Source organism: Acinonyx jubatus, chromosome B1 (assembly GCF_027475565.1).
Source record: "Acinonyx jubatus isolate Ajub_Pintada_27869175 chromosome B1, VMU_Ajub_asm_v1.0, whole genome shotgun sequence".
NCBI classification, from domain to species: domain Eukaryota; kingdom Metazoa; phylum Chordata; class Mammalia; order Carnivora; family Felidae; genus Acinonyx; species Acinonyx jubatus.
The window spans coordinates 34514665-34531036 of NC_069382.1; the positions used below are offsets into that span (position 1 = coordinate 34514665).

At 49.6% G+C, this 16372-nt stretch overlaps 2 protein-coding genes across 6 annotated transcripts in view; both read right to left on the bottom strand.

The window, feature by feature from the left end:
• The window catches only part of SORBS3 (sorbin and SH3 domain containing 3), a 28662-nt gene extending 16769 nt beyond the window's left edge, over positions 1 to 11893 (bottom strand). The window contains exons 1-5 of one of the 5 annotated variants that reach the window (XM_027077422.2): positions 11768 to 11893; positions 7717 to 7871; positions 2477 to 2633; positions 2111 to 2228; positions 195 to 388 (exon numbers count right to left, since the gene is read on the bottom strand). In XM_027077422.2, the coding sequence (XP_026933223.2) occupies positions 195 to 388; positions 2111 to 2228; positions 2477 to 2633; positions 7717 to 7823 (576 nt within the window). In that variant the 5' untranslated portion in view covers positions 7824 to 7871; positions 11768 to 11893. Of the gene's footprint in view, positions 1 to 194; positions 389 to 2110; positions 2229 to 2476; positions 2634 to 5644; positions 6018 to 6980; positions 7050 to 7716; positions 7872 to 11767 lie in introns of those variants that run through there. The other 4 variants (XM_053216426.1, XM_027077423.2, XM_053216427.1 and 1 more) reach the window with 4 other exon arrangements.
• PPP3CC (protein phosphatase 3 catalytic subunit gamma) overlaps positions 11216 to 16372 on the bottom strand; it is a 102900-nt gene continuing 97743 nt past the window's right edge. The window contains exon 16 of the mRNA XM_027077429.2: positions 11216 to 16355. Coding sequence (XP_026933230.1) covers positions 16345 to 16355 — 11 coding nt within the window. The 3' untranslated portion in view covers positions 11216 to 16344. The remainder of the gene's footprint in view (positions 16356 to 16372) is intronic.

Sequence of the window (16372 nt, forward strand, 5' to 3'; positions counted from 1 at the left end):
TGCAACTCAGACACACAAGAGCACCTGTAATTTTATGTGGCTTATGACCCCCCAAAACCCATCATGGTTGAGCCCTGCTTTAGTCTGAAATGGTTTGGGTGCATTCTTTGTGGCTCCCACTTTAATTCACAGAAGTGGAGATCAGCGCGGGTCCCTAGGCCCCATCTGTCAGTGGCCTCCAGCCCTGGACTCACAGATCGGGGGGCAATAGGCATGCCGCTCTCATCCACGGGCCCGATTCCTTCATACTTGATCCAGCGCTTGTCCCGACGCTTGTTGTCCTTGGTCCATGTGGCTGACCAGTTGTGGGGGTGCTGGGAGGCAGGGGTCTTCTGGCTCCCAGGGGGCTGGCTCCCAGGACCTGGCCAGGTCTGATACCAGGCAGGGTCTGTGGGGAGTGTGCAGTAGAGCATTAGCAAAGGGCAGCAGCCCCACCTGGACTTGTTTGTCCCTTTGCTCTTCAGAACACTGATCCTGTGGATGCAAAAAATTTAAACATCTCCTTGTTTGTTTGGACTGATGGCTTGGACTCTACAAACTTCCCCATCCCCAGCAAGACCACAGGCCTTTGTTTATTTTTTAAGTTCGAGTGAATGAAAGTGGATTTTTCCCGAGAAATCTGTGCCCAAGTCCACCCTATCCTTTCCTCGGGCTGCCCTAAAAGTCTTCAGAATGAGGGCTGCGAATCATTACTGGCAGAGAATACTGGGGACGGTCCCAGCTGGGAAGGCAGCAGGGTGCGGCAGAAAAGGGGTGGAGGGGACAAAGAATTCAGATGCCAGCTTGCCACCTGCTGGCTGTGTGACCTGGGGCACAGCAAGCAACCTCTCAGTGACTCAGTTTCCACTTCTGTAAAACAAGGGTAATCATGGCAATAATCCAGGGAGATCCAGTGTGTGTGACCGTGCCGAGCACAGTGCCTGACACACACTCACAAGGCTCTTTTTTCTTTTAATGTTTGTTTTTATTTTCGAGAGAGACACAGAATGCGAGTGGGGCAGGGGCAGAGAGAGAGGGAGACACAGAATCCGCAGCAGGCTCCGGGCTCCAAGCTGTCAGCACAAAGCCCGACGCGGGGCTCGAACTCATGAACTGCGAGATCATGACCTGAACCAAAATCGGACGCCTAACTGACTGAGCCACCCAGGCATCCCTCAAGGCTCTTGATAAGGGACAGAAACTCATTCACCAGACGTGGCTACGTCTCAACAGTGGCTACCATCCTCAACTTCCCCAGAACCTTCAGCCCCCAAGTCACCAGTGTAGCAGCAGAAGGTCTTCAGGCCTGGAAGGACCAGGGTTTGAGTCTCGGTTCAGCCTCTGCAACTGAACATCCCTGAGACTCAGGTTCTTGCTAGGAAGATGCTGATAATTGTAGCTTACCTTTCCAGGACTTCAAGGGATTAAATGAAATAAGGCTTGTGAATGTGTCTTTTCAGTGTCCTACAAGCTCTAAGTGTTCAACAATTATTTGTCAAATGAATAAACTACTTGACACAGAGCCTGCCTCAAGAGGATGCTCAATGAAGGAGGTTCCCTCCTCAGGAGAGGGGCCTTCAGGGTAGACCTGCACCCAGAAGGTCCCAGGATCTTCTGGACCCCATGGCCCAGACTCTGGTGACTGGTAGGAGCCTAGGAGCTGACGGGCTCTCAGAGCTGCCTCTCCAAACTTCCGTTTGGCTGGTGAGTACAGACTGGAGCAGCCCCTAGGCCCTGCTGTGGGGTTTGGCCCCCACACTTTCAGCAGACAACATATGCTCACGTTCCTCCACACTTCCATCCCAAATCCAAGCTATTCCATTGTCTGCTAGAGGTCCCCCAGCCTCCCAAGACTGTGTGTGTCCCCTGCATACTTCCTTCCCCTGGCACTGGGGTACAGGAGGAGGAGAAGAGATGTGTCGGTCTGCTCTCCCACAGCACATTTTACACTCACAGGACACCAGTGCTCACACAGAGAAGGGCAGCTAGCTGAGCTTGGAGGCCCAGGACCTTGAGAGTCCTGCCATTGCCTTCCTGGCCCTCCTGCCCATCACAGGGTGGTACCAGGTCAAAGGCCCACGAAGCTCTGATCCCCCCCACCCCCAACATGGGGATCTTGGAGCAGACCCACCTGGGTGCCGGGAAGCATCTCTCCTGGAGGGTAAGTACCCATTGCACACGGTCCTGGGCGCAGGGTCATGAAACTGGAAATTAAGGGTGTTGGAGCCACCATTCCGGATCACAGGCACCTGTGGGGAGGGGCCAGGAGCAGCAGCTCAGGCCCGAAGTTTCCGCAGAAGGGCGGGAACCATGGACAAGGTTTACCCCATGGTGAGCGCTGGAGGGTCAGCCTAACCCCTTTGTAGGTAGCCCGCAAAGCTCTCTAGAGCTATCTTCTGCCCCTTCCTTCCCTTTAATCCTCCTGCCCCCCCCACCTGTCCTTTGAGGTCCCCATCAACTCTGGGCCCACAGTAACCCTCTCTTCACTGTCACTCACCCGTGCCCCCTGGGAGGATGACCCTATGTGAGCCCGGAGATTGCCAGGGATGAAGTCCTCCAGGCTGAGCCCAGTGGGGAGGCTGCAGGGTGGAGCCTGCATGCTTGGATCAAGGTTGGAGGGCTCCTGGTGTGCCAGCTGCTCCTCTGTGTGCCCTCTGTGGGGAAGGAAGGAAGAAGGGAAAGCCCTGCTGGGCTCGGGCTGCCCATGCCCTCTGGGCTCAACCTTGGGGTGGGGGGTTGGAGGGGACAGCTGTGGGAGGGGGTCAGGCCAGCTGGGTGGGAGTCAAGGACCCAGGAAACAGGCCTCTGCGGGCGATCGCCTGCAGGCTGCCCGTGCCTGCTCTCAGAGGCACAATGGGCTGCTTGTTAGGCCCGGGCCAGGAGCTCCGGGTGGGAGTGGGGGAGGGGGAAGGCAGGCAGGGAGGAGGGGAGGTTGGCCAGGAGCAGGCCTGCTGGACAAAGCCTTGGGCACACGGGCCTGCTGGCCAGCCCCTCTGGGGCTCTCACTGCACAGTGCAGCCCGCTCCCCCAGAGGGATGAGGGAACTGGGGCAGCTGGCAGAGGAGGGCCTGGGCACTCAGGACTTTGTTTCAGTTCCCTCTGTCTCCTCCAGTCCCTCTGTGAGCATCGGCTTGCCAGCAGGCACAACAGGTTACTTGGGCTGCAGGAGAGGCCCTGAACAACAGCAAGGCCGCCACCGGCCCACTGCCCAACGGGGCCAAGGTTATGGGAGGGGGAGAGTGTGGGGGCCTTTCCAGGCAGCAGGAACCACTCCTTCTAGGCTCAAAGGACTATCCGCTCCCTTCTTTGGCCTTCGCTGGAACTGTAGCCTCAGAGGGCTCAGGGTGCTGGTGAGGGATGGGATGGAAAGCAAAGCCGTGGATAAGAACAAAGTGGGGGGTGCTTATGATGGAGAGGTGGTGTTGAGTGCCCCCACCCCCATACACCATTTTCTTTTACATCTCCAGGCTGCTTTTTTTTTTTTTTTTAGGATTTTATTTTATTTTTTTAAAGTAATCTCTACATCCAACATGGGGCTTAAAATTACAACCCCAAGGTCAAGAGTCGCATGCTCTACCGACTAAACCAGCCAGGTGCCCCTATCCTCTAGGCTGTTTTGTTTTGTTTTAACATTTATTCATTTTGAGAGACAGAGCATGAGCAGGGGAGGGGCAGAGAGAGAGGGAGACACGGAATCTGAAGCAGTCTCCAGCTGTCAGCACAGAGCCCAACGCGGGACACGAACTCACGAACCGCGAGATCATGATCTGAGCTGAAGTTGGAGTCTTAACCGATTGAGCCACCCAGGTGCCCCTATGCTGTTTTTTGAACAAGTCAAGGAACCTTGACTGATTCCTCCTTTTCTGTCCACATTTAGGGACACAAATCCCTCCTAGGAAAAGTGAAGATTAAGTAAGGGTGGGGGGAAGTAGCAAAGTCCAAAGATTTAGCCAAGAAACAGGTATCTGATTTCTCGACTCTTCCCTCCACCCTCAGTTCTGCTTGCTGCTGGCTCAACCCCACAGACAGCTGGCATGCTTTAGGGAGAGGCTGAGGATACAGAGAGCTGGGCACACCTGACTGGCCAGCCTAGTTCTTCTGCCTCATGCAAAGGCTTGGTCAGGAGAAGGGGACTCCAGGCACCCAGGAGATGAAGGTGGTCAGGCTGCCCAACAGGGCTGTCCCTCCTCACGTGTGCTGTTGGACTGGACCAGAGCTAGGCCAACCTCCACTGCCGGGGCTGGACCCATTCTGGCCTGTGTGTTCGAGTTAGGCCTGTGTGTGCCTGTGGAGCTTGGGAGCTCGTGAGAAGGGCCAGGGGGCCTTGTGAGGTGCTGTGTTTGTGTGTGGTGGAATGTAAGTGCAGAGCTGTGATTGTGAAGTGTGGGAGGTACTGTGGGGGTGGGACACATGTGAGCATGGGGTGGGGGTGGGTACAGAAGGATGTAAGCTGAAGGGTAGCTGTGGGGGGGGGGGCTGTGCAGCAGGGGTTCATAGGGGTAGCACAAGGTCTACAGAGACTAGAGGGGATGAAGATACAATAGGGGGCTGTGATTACATCCTGTGCCCTGTTCCTGCTCAGGCCACAGGGGCTGGAGGGTACCGACAAGGCTGGTGGCAGGTCCCTGTCTCTGTTCTGAGTGGGGATTTCTTCTACCGTTTGAAAGACCTACTGGGGACAGTGCTCTTCCTTGCCCATCCCTGGCTGTGGGGGGAGTGAGGGCTGAGGCGGGAGGAGGGGCAGCTCCCCAGCTGGATCCAATTAGGACTCCTACCAAAAGCAAAACATGCAGACACACCCCAGCTCCCGCTGTTCTCCCTCCCCTTGAGGGGGAAATTGAGGCAGGGGAGAGCAGGAGATCCAGAGGCCTGGGGCAGGCTGGGTCCTAGCAGCAGCCCCTCCCTTCCCAGCTGACTGCTTGAAACCAAGATGCGAGGTCAGCATCTGCAGTCCCAGCCATCAGCTGACCCAGGCCTCCTTCCCCCTCCTGCCGTCCCACCCTGCTGTGCTCAAAGAGAACTGCCCTCTGGTAGGATGGGGAGGACAGGAGGTCGCCCCCTCCCCGCACCCAGTTTTTCAGGGATTGCTGATCCTTGGTGGTGGAGCAAGCCACTCCCCAACACTGTTGCCTGTGGCAGGTATCCTCTAGAGATAGGCAGCTGTGGGTGGGGAAGAGTGGGCTGAGTTTTTTCTCTCAGTGGCTGTGCCAGCAGAAACTAAGAGCGACCTCTCATACGGAGATGGGAGCACGGAGGCACTGGTCCTGCACCTGGCAGAGGACAGAGAGGGTGCCAGGAAACCGCTGGGGTCCTCCCAGAATTCTGGCAGTCCTTCACCCCAAGGGCTGCAAGAGGTGAAGTAGCTCCCTGTTTGTAGTTGACAGACTCCTTTGCACCTCCAAGTACGGACCTGACCTTGGGGGCTTGGCCCTAGGCGTTTTTCCAGGTATTTCCCAGATACAAGTCCACGTGGACAAGGGCAAGTTTTCTCGAATTTCGCCTTTTCTAGATTGAGGAGGGACTTCTTCACCTCTTTCCACCCCAGAGTTGGGGACGAGACTCTAGGGGGAGGGGCACGCTGCCTTGCCTTCGGGTTGGGCACGGGTCCCTCCCCGCCTGCGGGGCCCCCGCCTCCTCGACGCCCCCTCCCCTTAGCAGCACCTACCTTTCCCAGCAAGCAGGTGGCGCGGACCGAGGACGCCCGGGAGGGCAGGAGCATCTCTGCCCGGCTCCTGCCTGGTGCGGCCGCGGCGGGCTCTCGAGGAGGGAGGGCAGGGAGAAGTCCGGGCTGTGCCACCCGCCCTCGTGACCGGGTCAGGACCGGCTCCGCGAGGCAGGGCGCGGGAGGAGGAAGAGGGGGATCGACCGGGCCGAGGGCACGCGCAGGGAGGGAGGACCGCGACAAGCGCGCGGGCGGGCGGCGCAGTCTGTCTCCCTCCAATCTGGGCCTCTCCAGCCTGCGGGGCGGGAGCTCCGGCCGGCCGGCCGGGGCGTGCGAGTGCCCTCCGTCGGGGCGCGCCGCGGGGACGCTGTGGCCCCCTGCCGAGGGGGCCGGGCCGGCCGCGGGCGGCGCCGGGAGGGGCCGCCGAGGGTCCCTGGGGAGCCCGCTCTGGTTTCCCAGCTGCCTTCCTCGGCCCCCACCGCAGGGCTGGCATCGGGCCGGGGTGGGGGGGGGGGTTGGGCGGGGGGGGGGGGGTTGGCGAGCGCCACTCAGAGTTTCCAGCGACATTTCCAGCGTGTGGGAAGGCAGCCCTGCACGGCGGAGCCAGGACAGGGGGCAGGAATGATTAAAGGTCCCGGGTCAAGCCAGCAACTGATACCGAGCCAGCAGCCCCGGAGACAGGACCGAGATGCAGACAGGCTGGGGCCGAGATAAGGGCACCCCAACAAGTGGAGTAGCTCAGCGGACCGAGTTAAGGTCCCGCCGCCTCCCTCCCTACTTGGGGAGACAGACTTTGTGCTTTCGTAAGCGCGTGTCCGGGCGTGTGCAAACAAACACACGCACACAGGCGCGCGTGCACCAGCAAATGGGCGGATGCTCACACACGTGCAAGCACCGCCGAGGGCGGTGGCGGGAGGAAATCGGCCTTAGGGAGCGGCCCCCTGGGCGCGCCGCACCCCTGAAGAGGATGAGGGCGGGGTCCCTTTGGCGGGGATGGGGTTACCAGGGTCTTGGTGTTCCCATACACCGTATTTGTTTTGATTTTGCTGCTTTTCCGCTGTTCCCGAGGCTCTGACACCAGTCCCAAGAGCCCGCGCCCATTGGCTCCCAACCCCTCTGGCCATCCCTTCTTTCCCCTCTCCCACAAGCCTCTGTGTCCCCACAGAGGGTGTAGATTTTACTGCTAATGTAAAGACTGGAGTACTTCTTAGCCCTTAGCTTGTCTCTAGGACCCCAAGCCCCAAAACAACCAAACAGCAAGTAGTTATTGGGCAATTTCAGATCCATTTTGGGAGTAATCAGTGATAAATTATAAAAATAAGAAAACATTTATGTGTACCTATGGGTTTAAGATTGGTGCCCTGGGGCCACCATGCACTTTAGAGTGTTTTCCAAGCACATCGTTCCACTCCAATTTGAGAAGGGAGGGAGAATGGGGAAAGATGAAAAAAAAATTTTAATCCCACCATTATTGATGCTATTAGCTTTATCTTTTCTCAATTCAGTTAAAAGCGCTATCCCAGTGTGATGAACCAGCTTGAAACAATATTGCATGTGAAAGAGGAAGGAGGGATGTTTAGGTTGTGGAGAAGCTTGAGAGACAGGCATGCTATGCTGCTAGTTTCCAGTGTTTGCGGGACTGCTGTGGGGAAACAGACCGGCTGCACTAGCAGAAGTGAGACCCTTGGGTGCATACCTGGAAGCAGGCCCAAGGTTTCCAAAGAACTTTTAGAATGATTACAGGGGTTCCAAGCCTACCGATTATGGGGCATCTTTATAAAAGCAATTGCTGCACCGAGCAGGGAGCTGAATGAACGGGTTCACCTTTAAGGCCCCTTCCAACAATCCATGGTTCTCCGGGAAAGCTGAGGGGAGGGAGGGGATGGATAGCCCCGCCCACAGAAGACAGCTGCAGAAAGGAGCATAGGCCTTCTGGGACTTCTTGAGGACAAGCAGCAGGGCATTTTCCTGCCCCTAAAGCCTGGATACTTGCTTACCCACCCTGGGCAGCATCCTCTTGCCTCCCTCAGGGATAAAATATGTGCCCATTTCCCTTGTCACCAGTCTTTTCCCACCTGTCAGAATCCTTGCGACTAAGAAGGGCCACATCTCGTTCATGTTCTTCCTTGTTCTCCAAAGATGGTGAAGCTGAAGATCTTCCAATTCCAGGAATCCTGGCCATACCCTCTCTCACCAACAGCGAGCGTCTCTTATTCTCTAGAGCTCTGACCTGGACTCCCAAGATAAATATTTAATGTAGACGGTGCAGCTGAGCTGACAAAGGTCCTCACTTCCTGTTTCTCACAAAGGGAGGTAGCCGCCAGGGGCAAGGAGCTGGGGACTGGCTACCAGTTTCATCTCTATGGGAATAGGGAGTCCAGTAAACAGCTTTGTAGGAGGAGGCCTGGTAGGTCCCACTGGAGACCTGAGCCTTTCTCCCCAGTTGCTCTGACTTCTACCTGTCTACTTAGGCCCAGGCTCTACTGGGCTTATCACCTCTCTCAGATCAGAACCTGCTCTGCCCTTGATCCAGTGGAAATTTCTCTCCTTCTGAGCCTTAGGCCATGTGCCTAGACCAAGGAGGAGCTAGAATAGGATCCCTGCAGGTTCCCTGGTGGCCATCCAGCCTCATGGCAAGGAGGATGAGAGATTGGTGGGAGCATAGAGCATAAGGAACCTTGACTGATTCCTCCTTTCCTGCCCACATTTAGGGACAAGAATCCTTCCTAGAAAAAGTGGAAGATTAAGTGTTGGGGGGGGGGGAGCGGGAAGTAGCAAAGTCCAAAGATTTAGCCAAGAAACAGGTATCTGATTTCTCGACTCTTCCCTCCACCCTCAGTTCTACTTGCTGCTGGCTCAACCCCACAGACAGCTGGCATGCTTTAGGGAGAGGCTAAGGATAGAGGAGGCTGTCCCAGGTGACAGGCTGTTGTCAACAACAAAAAAATTCTTTTCATCCCAATACACTGTCTCCTCTGGTGACTCCCTTATCTAACAGGGACCTCCCTCCCTGTGACTCTTCCCAGTCTCTGGCACTGCCTTCTGTCAGGGGGCTGCCTCTGCCTTCTCAGAGTCACCTGAGCCATAGTAAACACAGTTACATACCTACTCTGTTTTTCCTAGCTATCTGATCCTGGTCGGGAGTATGCCCCACCCCCACCTGATCCTCCAGCCTGCCACCTTTTGTTCTGTGAATTATCCCATGACACTCATGTCAACAGAGATCTGTCCATGCCCACCACCCTGATTAGCCAAGAGACTCCCAATAGATCTGGCTCTTCACATGCAGCCTCAGGAGAAGGTGGCTCTTCATACAGAGATATGGGTCACTCTGAAAACCAACCTGTGTCACCAAGAGGAAGGATGAGTGGAAAGAGCCCTTAAGGAGCTTTTTATTGTAAGTAAGTGAGCAGAGAGTTCAGTTTTAGTTCTCAAGTGAGGAAAAAGAAGCCAGGGATCCCAGAAGACATACACCTGAAGTCCCGTTTCTTGAGGAGTTTCCTTATCTAGTACTGGGAGGCTGGCATTTGAATGTGGCACTCAGATCCACCCTTGAGCAGCTAAGTGGCTTCCTGGCCCGGTGCCTCAGTCCTTCCACATTAGGCAAAGGAAGGGCATCTGCTATTCCTTCTCTTCTCCTCCACACGGATAAACTCTAGTATATTCTTTGGTTAGGCTTTGAGCAAATTTATTTGTACTCTCAGAAGAGTGTTCTCTTCCTGCCAGGGGAACAAAGCCAGCAGACCAGAGCGGAGTGAAAAAATACCCACCACAGGTCAAATATGGTCAGTGCTGGGGCCCGGCGGCTGGGGCAAGTGAGTGGACCTTCACGGGGATGGAGGAGGCGGCTTCCAGGCCTGCCTTGCACAGATCTCCCCCTAGCACACACAGGACGGAACAGGCGACACCTATTCAGGGTCCTCTGAGTCAGTCCCATTCCAGCCCGAAGGCTGCGAGAGAACTCAGCCCTTTCTTTGTCCAACTGTCCAGTCTATATTCAAGGAAGCCTTTACAATGACATCACATCAGAGACTGTTCTCTCTCCCTCCTTTTATAGATGAGTGAACAAGTGTCACGTGCAGATGTGGTGCCTTTGAGAAGAGCTGAGCTGGAGGGACCTCTTTTAGTTCTCAGGAAAGAAAGAGCGAGCCAATGGCTGTCAGCTCTTTAGAAAGCAGGTTTTATAAGGGATGGATAAATAAATGATGACCTCAGAGGGAAAACCCAGCCAAGTTAACTCAGCCACAAAGAAGGGCACACAGACCAGGAGCTGGAAAAGTAGGTCTGCATCAACCTTCTCTCCTAGTGCAGGTAAACTGAGATGAGGAAGACAAGACGGTTGATATGTTGATCAGAGCACAACTTTATGGTGTCCACTGGCCTTCAAAGTAGGACTTTGTCTTCCCACTCCTTGATTCTATGATGAACCTTCCCCTGAACTGCACCAACATTAAAAAGCCTAATTTCCCACTGTTATGAATCTACTAGATCAACATCAGTTTCTTCCTAAAACCTGCAAGTCACGATAGAAAAACCAGAAAAACCATGTAATTACATAAAGCAGGCAGCCAAGTAGGGGTTGAGTCTCCATGTAGTGGGAGGTAAACACGAGCTTGCATTTTAGCTCTTAATTTCCAGTATTTTAAATAATTTTTTTCACAACTCTGGAAATAAGGGCAAACACTGCCTCATTTTACTCAATGTTTAGCTGCGGTATAAGGACATTGCTAAGTCAGGATGCTATTGGGGAATAACGAAGATCCCAAAATGCATACCCAGCTTATTAGAAATCTGGGCTTGTTTTTAGGCCTGTAAACTGTACTGTGGCCCTTGATGTGGCCGTACTTTTGGTAAAACTGCCTTACTTAGGCCTGGCAGGGCCTCGATTTAGACTTTCTGCCTCTACTGCCAGAACTGATAAAACTCCTTCAGATACGTTTTCCTCTGCAAGGGCCCTGGGTGCTTGCCCTACCCTCAATCCTCCATTTATTTTCCCTTCTGAGTCCATAGCACCTCAGGGTAGTTCTACTTTCAAAGGAATCAAAAGGCTGGTCTTACACTTCCTTTTCTTGTTAGTTCAGCTCCACATTCAACGCCTCTCTGGCTCCTTTGACTTTTCCCAAGATGGAACTCATGCCTGTTATTATTAGGATCATATGCAGACTTATTAAATTACTACAATAAAAAGTATTTTTAATATCTTTTGTAAAGACTACACATTTTCTGGGATGTCTTTCTTCCTTTTCTAAAAGTAGTGGCCTCTGCCAGAGAAGCAACAGAAGGAGCTGGAACTTGAGTTAGTGGTGGGCAGAGTGCTGGGAAGGAGGCTGGGGCAAGGCAGTGGATTCTGAGTGAGAGAGCACCCTGCAGCCACCAAAGCCTGTCTAAAACTAAAGGAAGGGCTGAAGAGGGTGAAGGAAAGAGGTCTTTTTTTTATTGTGATGAGATTCCTTTATCAGAGACCAGACCAGACATCAAACACCAGGCCTTCCCTTGACTTCTGGAATTATTTAATGGATAAGAGCCAAATATAAGTGCCTCTAACAGGAAATAAAGGAAATAAAGACACAGGAAGCCAATAAAGTTATCATTTAATTTTAACAGTGCTTTTTTTTTTTTAAAGATGACTTCCAATTTACAATAAAATTTGAACAAATTAATTTCTTGATCACAAAAAAGACTTGTTCACTTCTGCCAATAAATAACATTTTCACCATTTTCTTAAACATAACTGAAAGCAAGAAAAAGCAAGTAATCTCTCAGCACAAGCACATAATCTATCATTCAGAAGAGCCTTTAAAAAAATGACCATCACCAGCTACTCTTATGTCTGACCACCTCAGGAAGCGAAACCAGGATCCTTTCTTAGAAAATGCCTGCTGACATTTCTATTAGGAAAAAACAATATTGGTCACAGTGCACTGAGAAAGGAAAAGGTGCTCATGATGGCATCTTCAAAAAGGTTCTCTGACAGACCAAAAAATGTGTCTTTACTGCCGTAAATCAAAATCTGTGGTAGGCCTCCTTATTACATGCACTTCCACTTTAACATGCAAAACAAAACACAACAAGTTATTTGGAGATAGCTACGTCAAGGAAGTGAGGGGAATCTGGGCAAGAACTTACAGGAAGGCAATGTGCATGGCCCTACTTTAGAGCTGCTCGGAGGGATAGTCCACATCCATGTCCTTGCTTCTTGATCTTAAGCCACCTTGACTTGTCATGAGGGTGTAGAAGAGGAGAACATGCATAACCCTGTCTCAGACAAAGGTGTTATTTAGCCAGTCTGGCCGAGGTTGCTGGGGCGTGAGGCCAAGGCCTCCCAGGAGGGAATATCCTCTCCAGTATCACCTTTACCTTTGTGACTGCATAGATGAAGGCAGCTAACCCTGGCCCCATTCACTCTGGCTGGCTAGACATAGGCAGGGCAGGTCACAAGTCTCAGAGTAACACAGGTAGCCTCTTTCACACCCTGTCAATGGCACAAAGCTTTACTGTTAACGCAGTTCTCTGTACAACTCAAGAATAACAACCCTGTTTTTCGACTACACAGCTTTCTTCCCCTACATACACATCTGCTCTCTCTTCAGGCTTTCCTATGAGCATTTGATCACAGCAGTGCCGAAGAGGGGCTGTGGCAACACTGCTTCGGAACTACCCTCCAAGTCATCCAGACCCTCCTCCAGCTCTTGTTGGGGGCCCCCAGGCTGCCCTTTACTCCCTCTTATAGCAGACTTCAGGAAAGCTGTGGACCAGGTGCCAGACAAGGTGGTATCTATCCATCATTATAACCACAAATGATTTAGGAAATTGGAGCCTCATGCCCACAACTGCGGCTTTGGGTTCACCTTTCCCCTGAAATCATTTCTGCCTACATAAGAAAAACTGAATAATGCTCTGAAAAAAAAAAAAAAAAACTTGGGTTCCACTGTTACTATAACAACTATAATAAATAGTGGGGATTCTAGAATGATATCTTAACAAGTCTTTATGGGTTCAGGAATACTTTTCAATAGAAAAACTGGAGGAAAAAAACTGGTAATACAAAGAAAAACTATAAATTAGTCAACCTGGGGCAAGCTCTTCCTAATTATTTTAACTTAAACGGTTAATTCTCAAGAACTTCAATTTTATATTTATAGATAAAGCATGGTCAAAAATTCTGGAGATCAGCTACAATATGTACATAAAACAAAGGAGGGTGGAGGGAAGTGATTTTAGCCTTGCTCCTTCAGAGAGGCTGGAGAAGACCCGCGAGTAATGACCATGAGCAGTAAGCCCAGCTGTGTGTCATGTAAGCATGGTTTGTAATGTTCTTACAAAGGGCAGCTGCCTCAAACTTTGTTTTAAAATTACTCAGAAGAGGATCTGTGAGACAATGACAAGGCTGAAAGGGCCCCAAAGTTACCTAATTCTAAAAACTCCCACCCTTGCTCCTTAATAATATTAAATAATAATATTCTGTTGACAAAACAAATGAAAGGATTTTTCTTTTCCTATTTTGAACAGTATCAGGAAGTCATACCTAAGTTATTAGGATAAGAAATCAACTCTTTGTTATTGACAGGAACTTGTTTCATTGAACCGCAACTGTTGTGTAGAAACAGAAAAGGCAATATAAATGTAGATAAAATTTACCAATGTTCCTGGAGGGCCTGATTTTCTATCTCTAGGCAAGAAGCCAGATCAAGCCCATCAGAGAGTGACAAGCAATTTTCACTCTGCTGGTCAATATCTAGTCACAAAAGGCCAGCAGACCAGCAATGTCAGATCCATAACCACGTGTTTGCCTTGAGGTTTTAAAAGAAACTGAGGCGGCGTTTGTTTTAGTATTCCATTAAACACACACACCCCTTGGCTTATGGGGGGGGGGGGGTTTGCTCTTAAATATTCAGAACACAGAGATTTAAAAAGGATGTATGTTCTAAACTTGTGTTAGATGAGTTTTTAAATTTTTATTTAAAAAAAAACGGTCACCTGATCGATTTGAAATTTCTTATGATGCAGATGTAAACACAAATGGAAGAACTGGTCCTTGGGAAGTGTCATTTTTAAAATGATATTTCAGTAAAGTATATAAAAGAGTCCTCCAACATGTCTAGGGAACTGATGTAAGAAGTGTTGTTTTTTTTCCCCAGATAAAAGAAGTTGAAGAAAATAAGGTCCCTAAGGACCTTAAAGTAAAAGAGAACAAGAGAAAAGTATTTTTAGTATCTTTAGAACCCGCAGGGGTATGATTTACTATAATAGAAGAGGCTTTGAAAATGGGAATACTGCAGAGCTCTGACAGCAGTGAAAATGTTTGTTTGAAATGATGGCCTTAGGCAAACCCAGAACAGGCAGCCAGCCATCTTGGGAGCTACTGTTTAGATGAAAACATTCGAAAATATGTTAAAACCCTCCAACGAAGTCTAAAGTGAAGAACAAGTCCTGTTACCACAATATATATATCCATATATATATATATACTTCCCCAAGGCACATGCCTTCTAAACCATCTTGAGTCACAGGTGTAAATACATATAAAGTATAGACTGACAGTCTCACTTTCAGAAGCTGTGTATTACACAGAGACACGTTTACCACACAACTTTCTCAACTGCTGAAACACACACCCCAGCTTTCTACAAAACATAAGAAATACCTTTATCTTTAGAATTCAACAAAATTTGAATTTTTAAACCTAACTTCCTTGTTGCTTTATTTTCAATTCACTCTGATTTTCTTGAATCATGACTTCTTACCCCTCTGGCTGATCCCTCAACAGCTCCCAGGGTACCTGTAAAATACATCCCCCCCCCCCCCCCCGCCCCATCTTTTTTTTTTTTCTTTTTCTTTTAAGTATAGTCGATACACGTTACATCTCAGGTGTACAACTCAGTGATTTGTCAAGTTGATACATTATGTTATGTTTACCACAACTGTAGCTACCATGTGTCCTGTTACATCGTTATTATAGTATCACTGATGGTATTCTTTATGTTGTGCCTTCTATTCTCATGATTTACTCATTCTATAACTGGAGGCCTGTATCTCCCCCTCACCCATTTTGCACCCCCTCCCCCGCCGTGCCCTCTGGCAACCCTCAGTTTGTTCTCTGTATGTACAGGTCTTTTGCCACCCTCTATCAAGGAAACTTGCTTTACTGTAAAGCTTGTTTTTGAGAAGATAATGAAGACATTTCTGAATAATCATCCTTTTTACTAGTACAGTATCTTTTGCTTGTAACGATTTGTAGTAACTATTTCACTACTTACTTGCTGACTGAAGCCCTTAAGAGTGGTTTCTACCTGTGGATTATATATGTATAACAATAGCCTCAGCTAGAAGAAAAGGAGAAAGGGGTAAGGGATTCCATCCATCAACTGTCATGTGGACTGACCTTCTTATTAGGTGAGATTTCCAAAACAGTGTCCCTTCTAGAGTGGGACTCGGGGAGGGAGGAGTACGAGGCTATGCAGATGATGAATTCCCTCTTTGAATATAAAGAAATGACGATCGGTAAAGGAAACTATTCAAGACTTTGTCTCCCTTCTTTCACAGGTTTTACTCACAACCTAGTAAGAGGTCTTTTATCTCCTTCCCCCATATCCTTCCTATCTTTTTTTTATTAACAGAGTAATCCATGCCACCAGATCCCAAGCCCCAACATGCTTTCTCTCTCATAAATTGGGAACTGTTATTAGCAAAAGGTATACGGAAACATAGATAGATGGGCTAAATCCTCATTCTTCTAGTGAAATTGTGGGTTTTTCTTTGAAAAAGGTTTCTGGTGTCCTTTAAGCTTACAACATCAAATACTACTGTCTGAGATGCTTGCTTCAATGCTGGACTCCTACATGCCAAATGATATTAAGAGCTGTGTAAATATGCACTTTGGTGTAGTATTGCCCAGACACAGACATTCACTGCAAAGCTGACAAATGAGCATTACAACATGGTACCTGTCACCAGGCTAAACCAAAAATGGGAGCCCAAGGATCACCAAAATTTCTTTCACTCACTGGTTGTTGAAAAGACTATTCAAACACTGTATCTGAACACTTGTTTTTGTTGATGGAGACTGACATACAGTTCAACCTAATGAGTGTGTAAGGTGGAGAAACATCCTAGTAACCGATACAGAAAATAGGAAATCCTCACTTGTCCAATGTCCTTTAGCAAGACTCCCAATTCATAAGGGGATCATTCTACCCTAGTCAGTTTCCTTTACCCCAGTTGGTTTTTAAAATGCTGACACAGGAATATAAGGACAATGGGGAGAACAGACGCAAGAGCTGATACAATCGCACAGAAGGACACAAATACCTCTTATTTTTGAAAGTTCTACGGAGGACATTTATAAAATATTTAGAAATGTAGCTTCCTTTGCAGTTGGGTAAATTACCTGGGCTTCAAAAATGAAAGCAAAAGGATTTGGGATAAGAAACCTCCAAAATTCTAAGGGAAGTTTGAACCAACCATGCCCATGGTTGGAAGAACAGGTTTTGAATAATTCTAAGAAAATCTCTCATTGCTTTTTATTTTGTCTTACTAGAACATATTAAAAGGAATTGAGAGTCCAGAAGAAAGTAGGTTATACGGAAAACATTCTCCTTGGCCCTCAAAATCACTGGGTTTGGGTTATTCACTGAGAAGTTTGACTATAATCAAGTTTTCCATAAGAAGAGTAGTTTTAGCCAGTGAAATCCAAGCCATCTTCTTCAACAGTACCCTGTAGAAAGGGAAAAG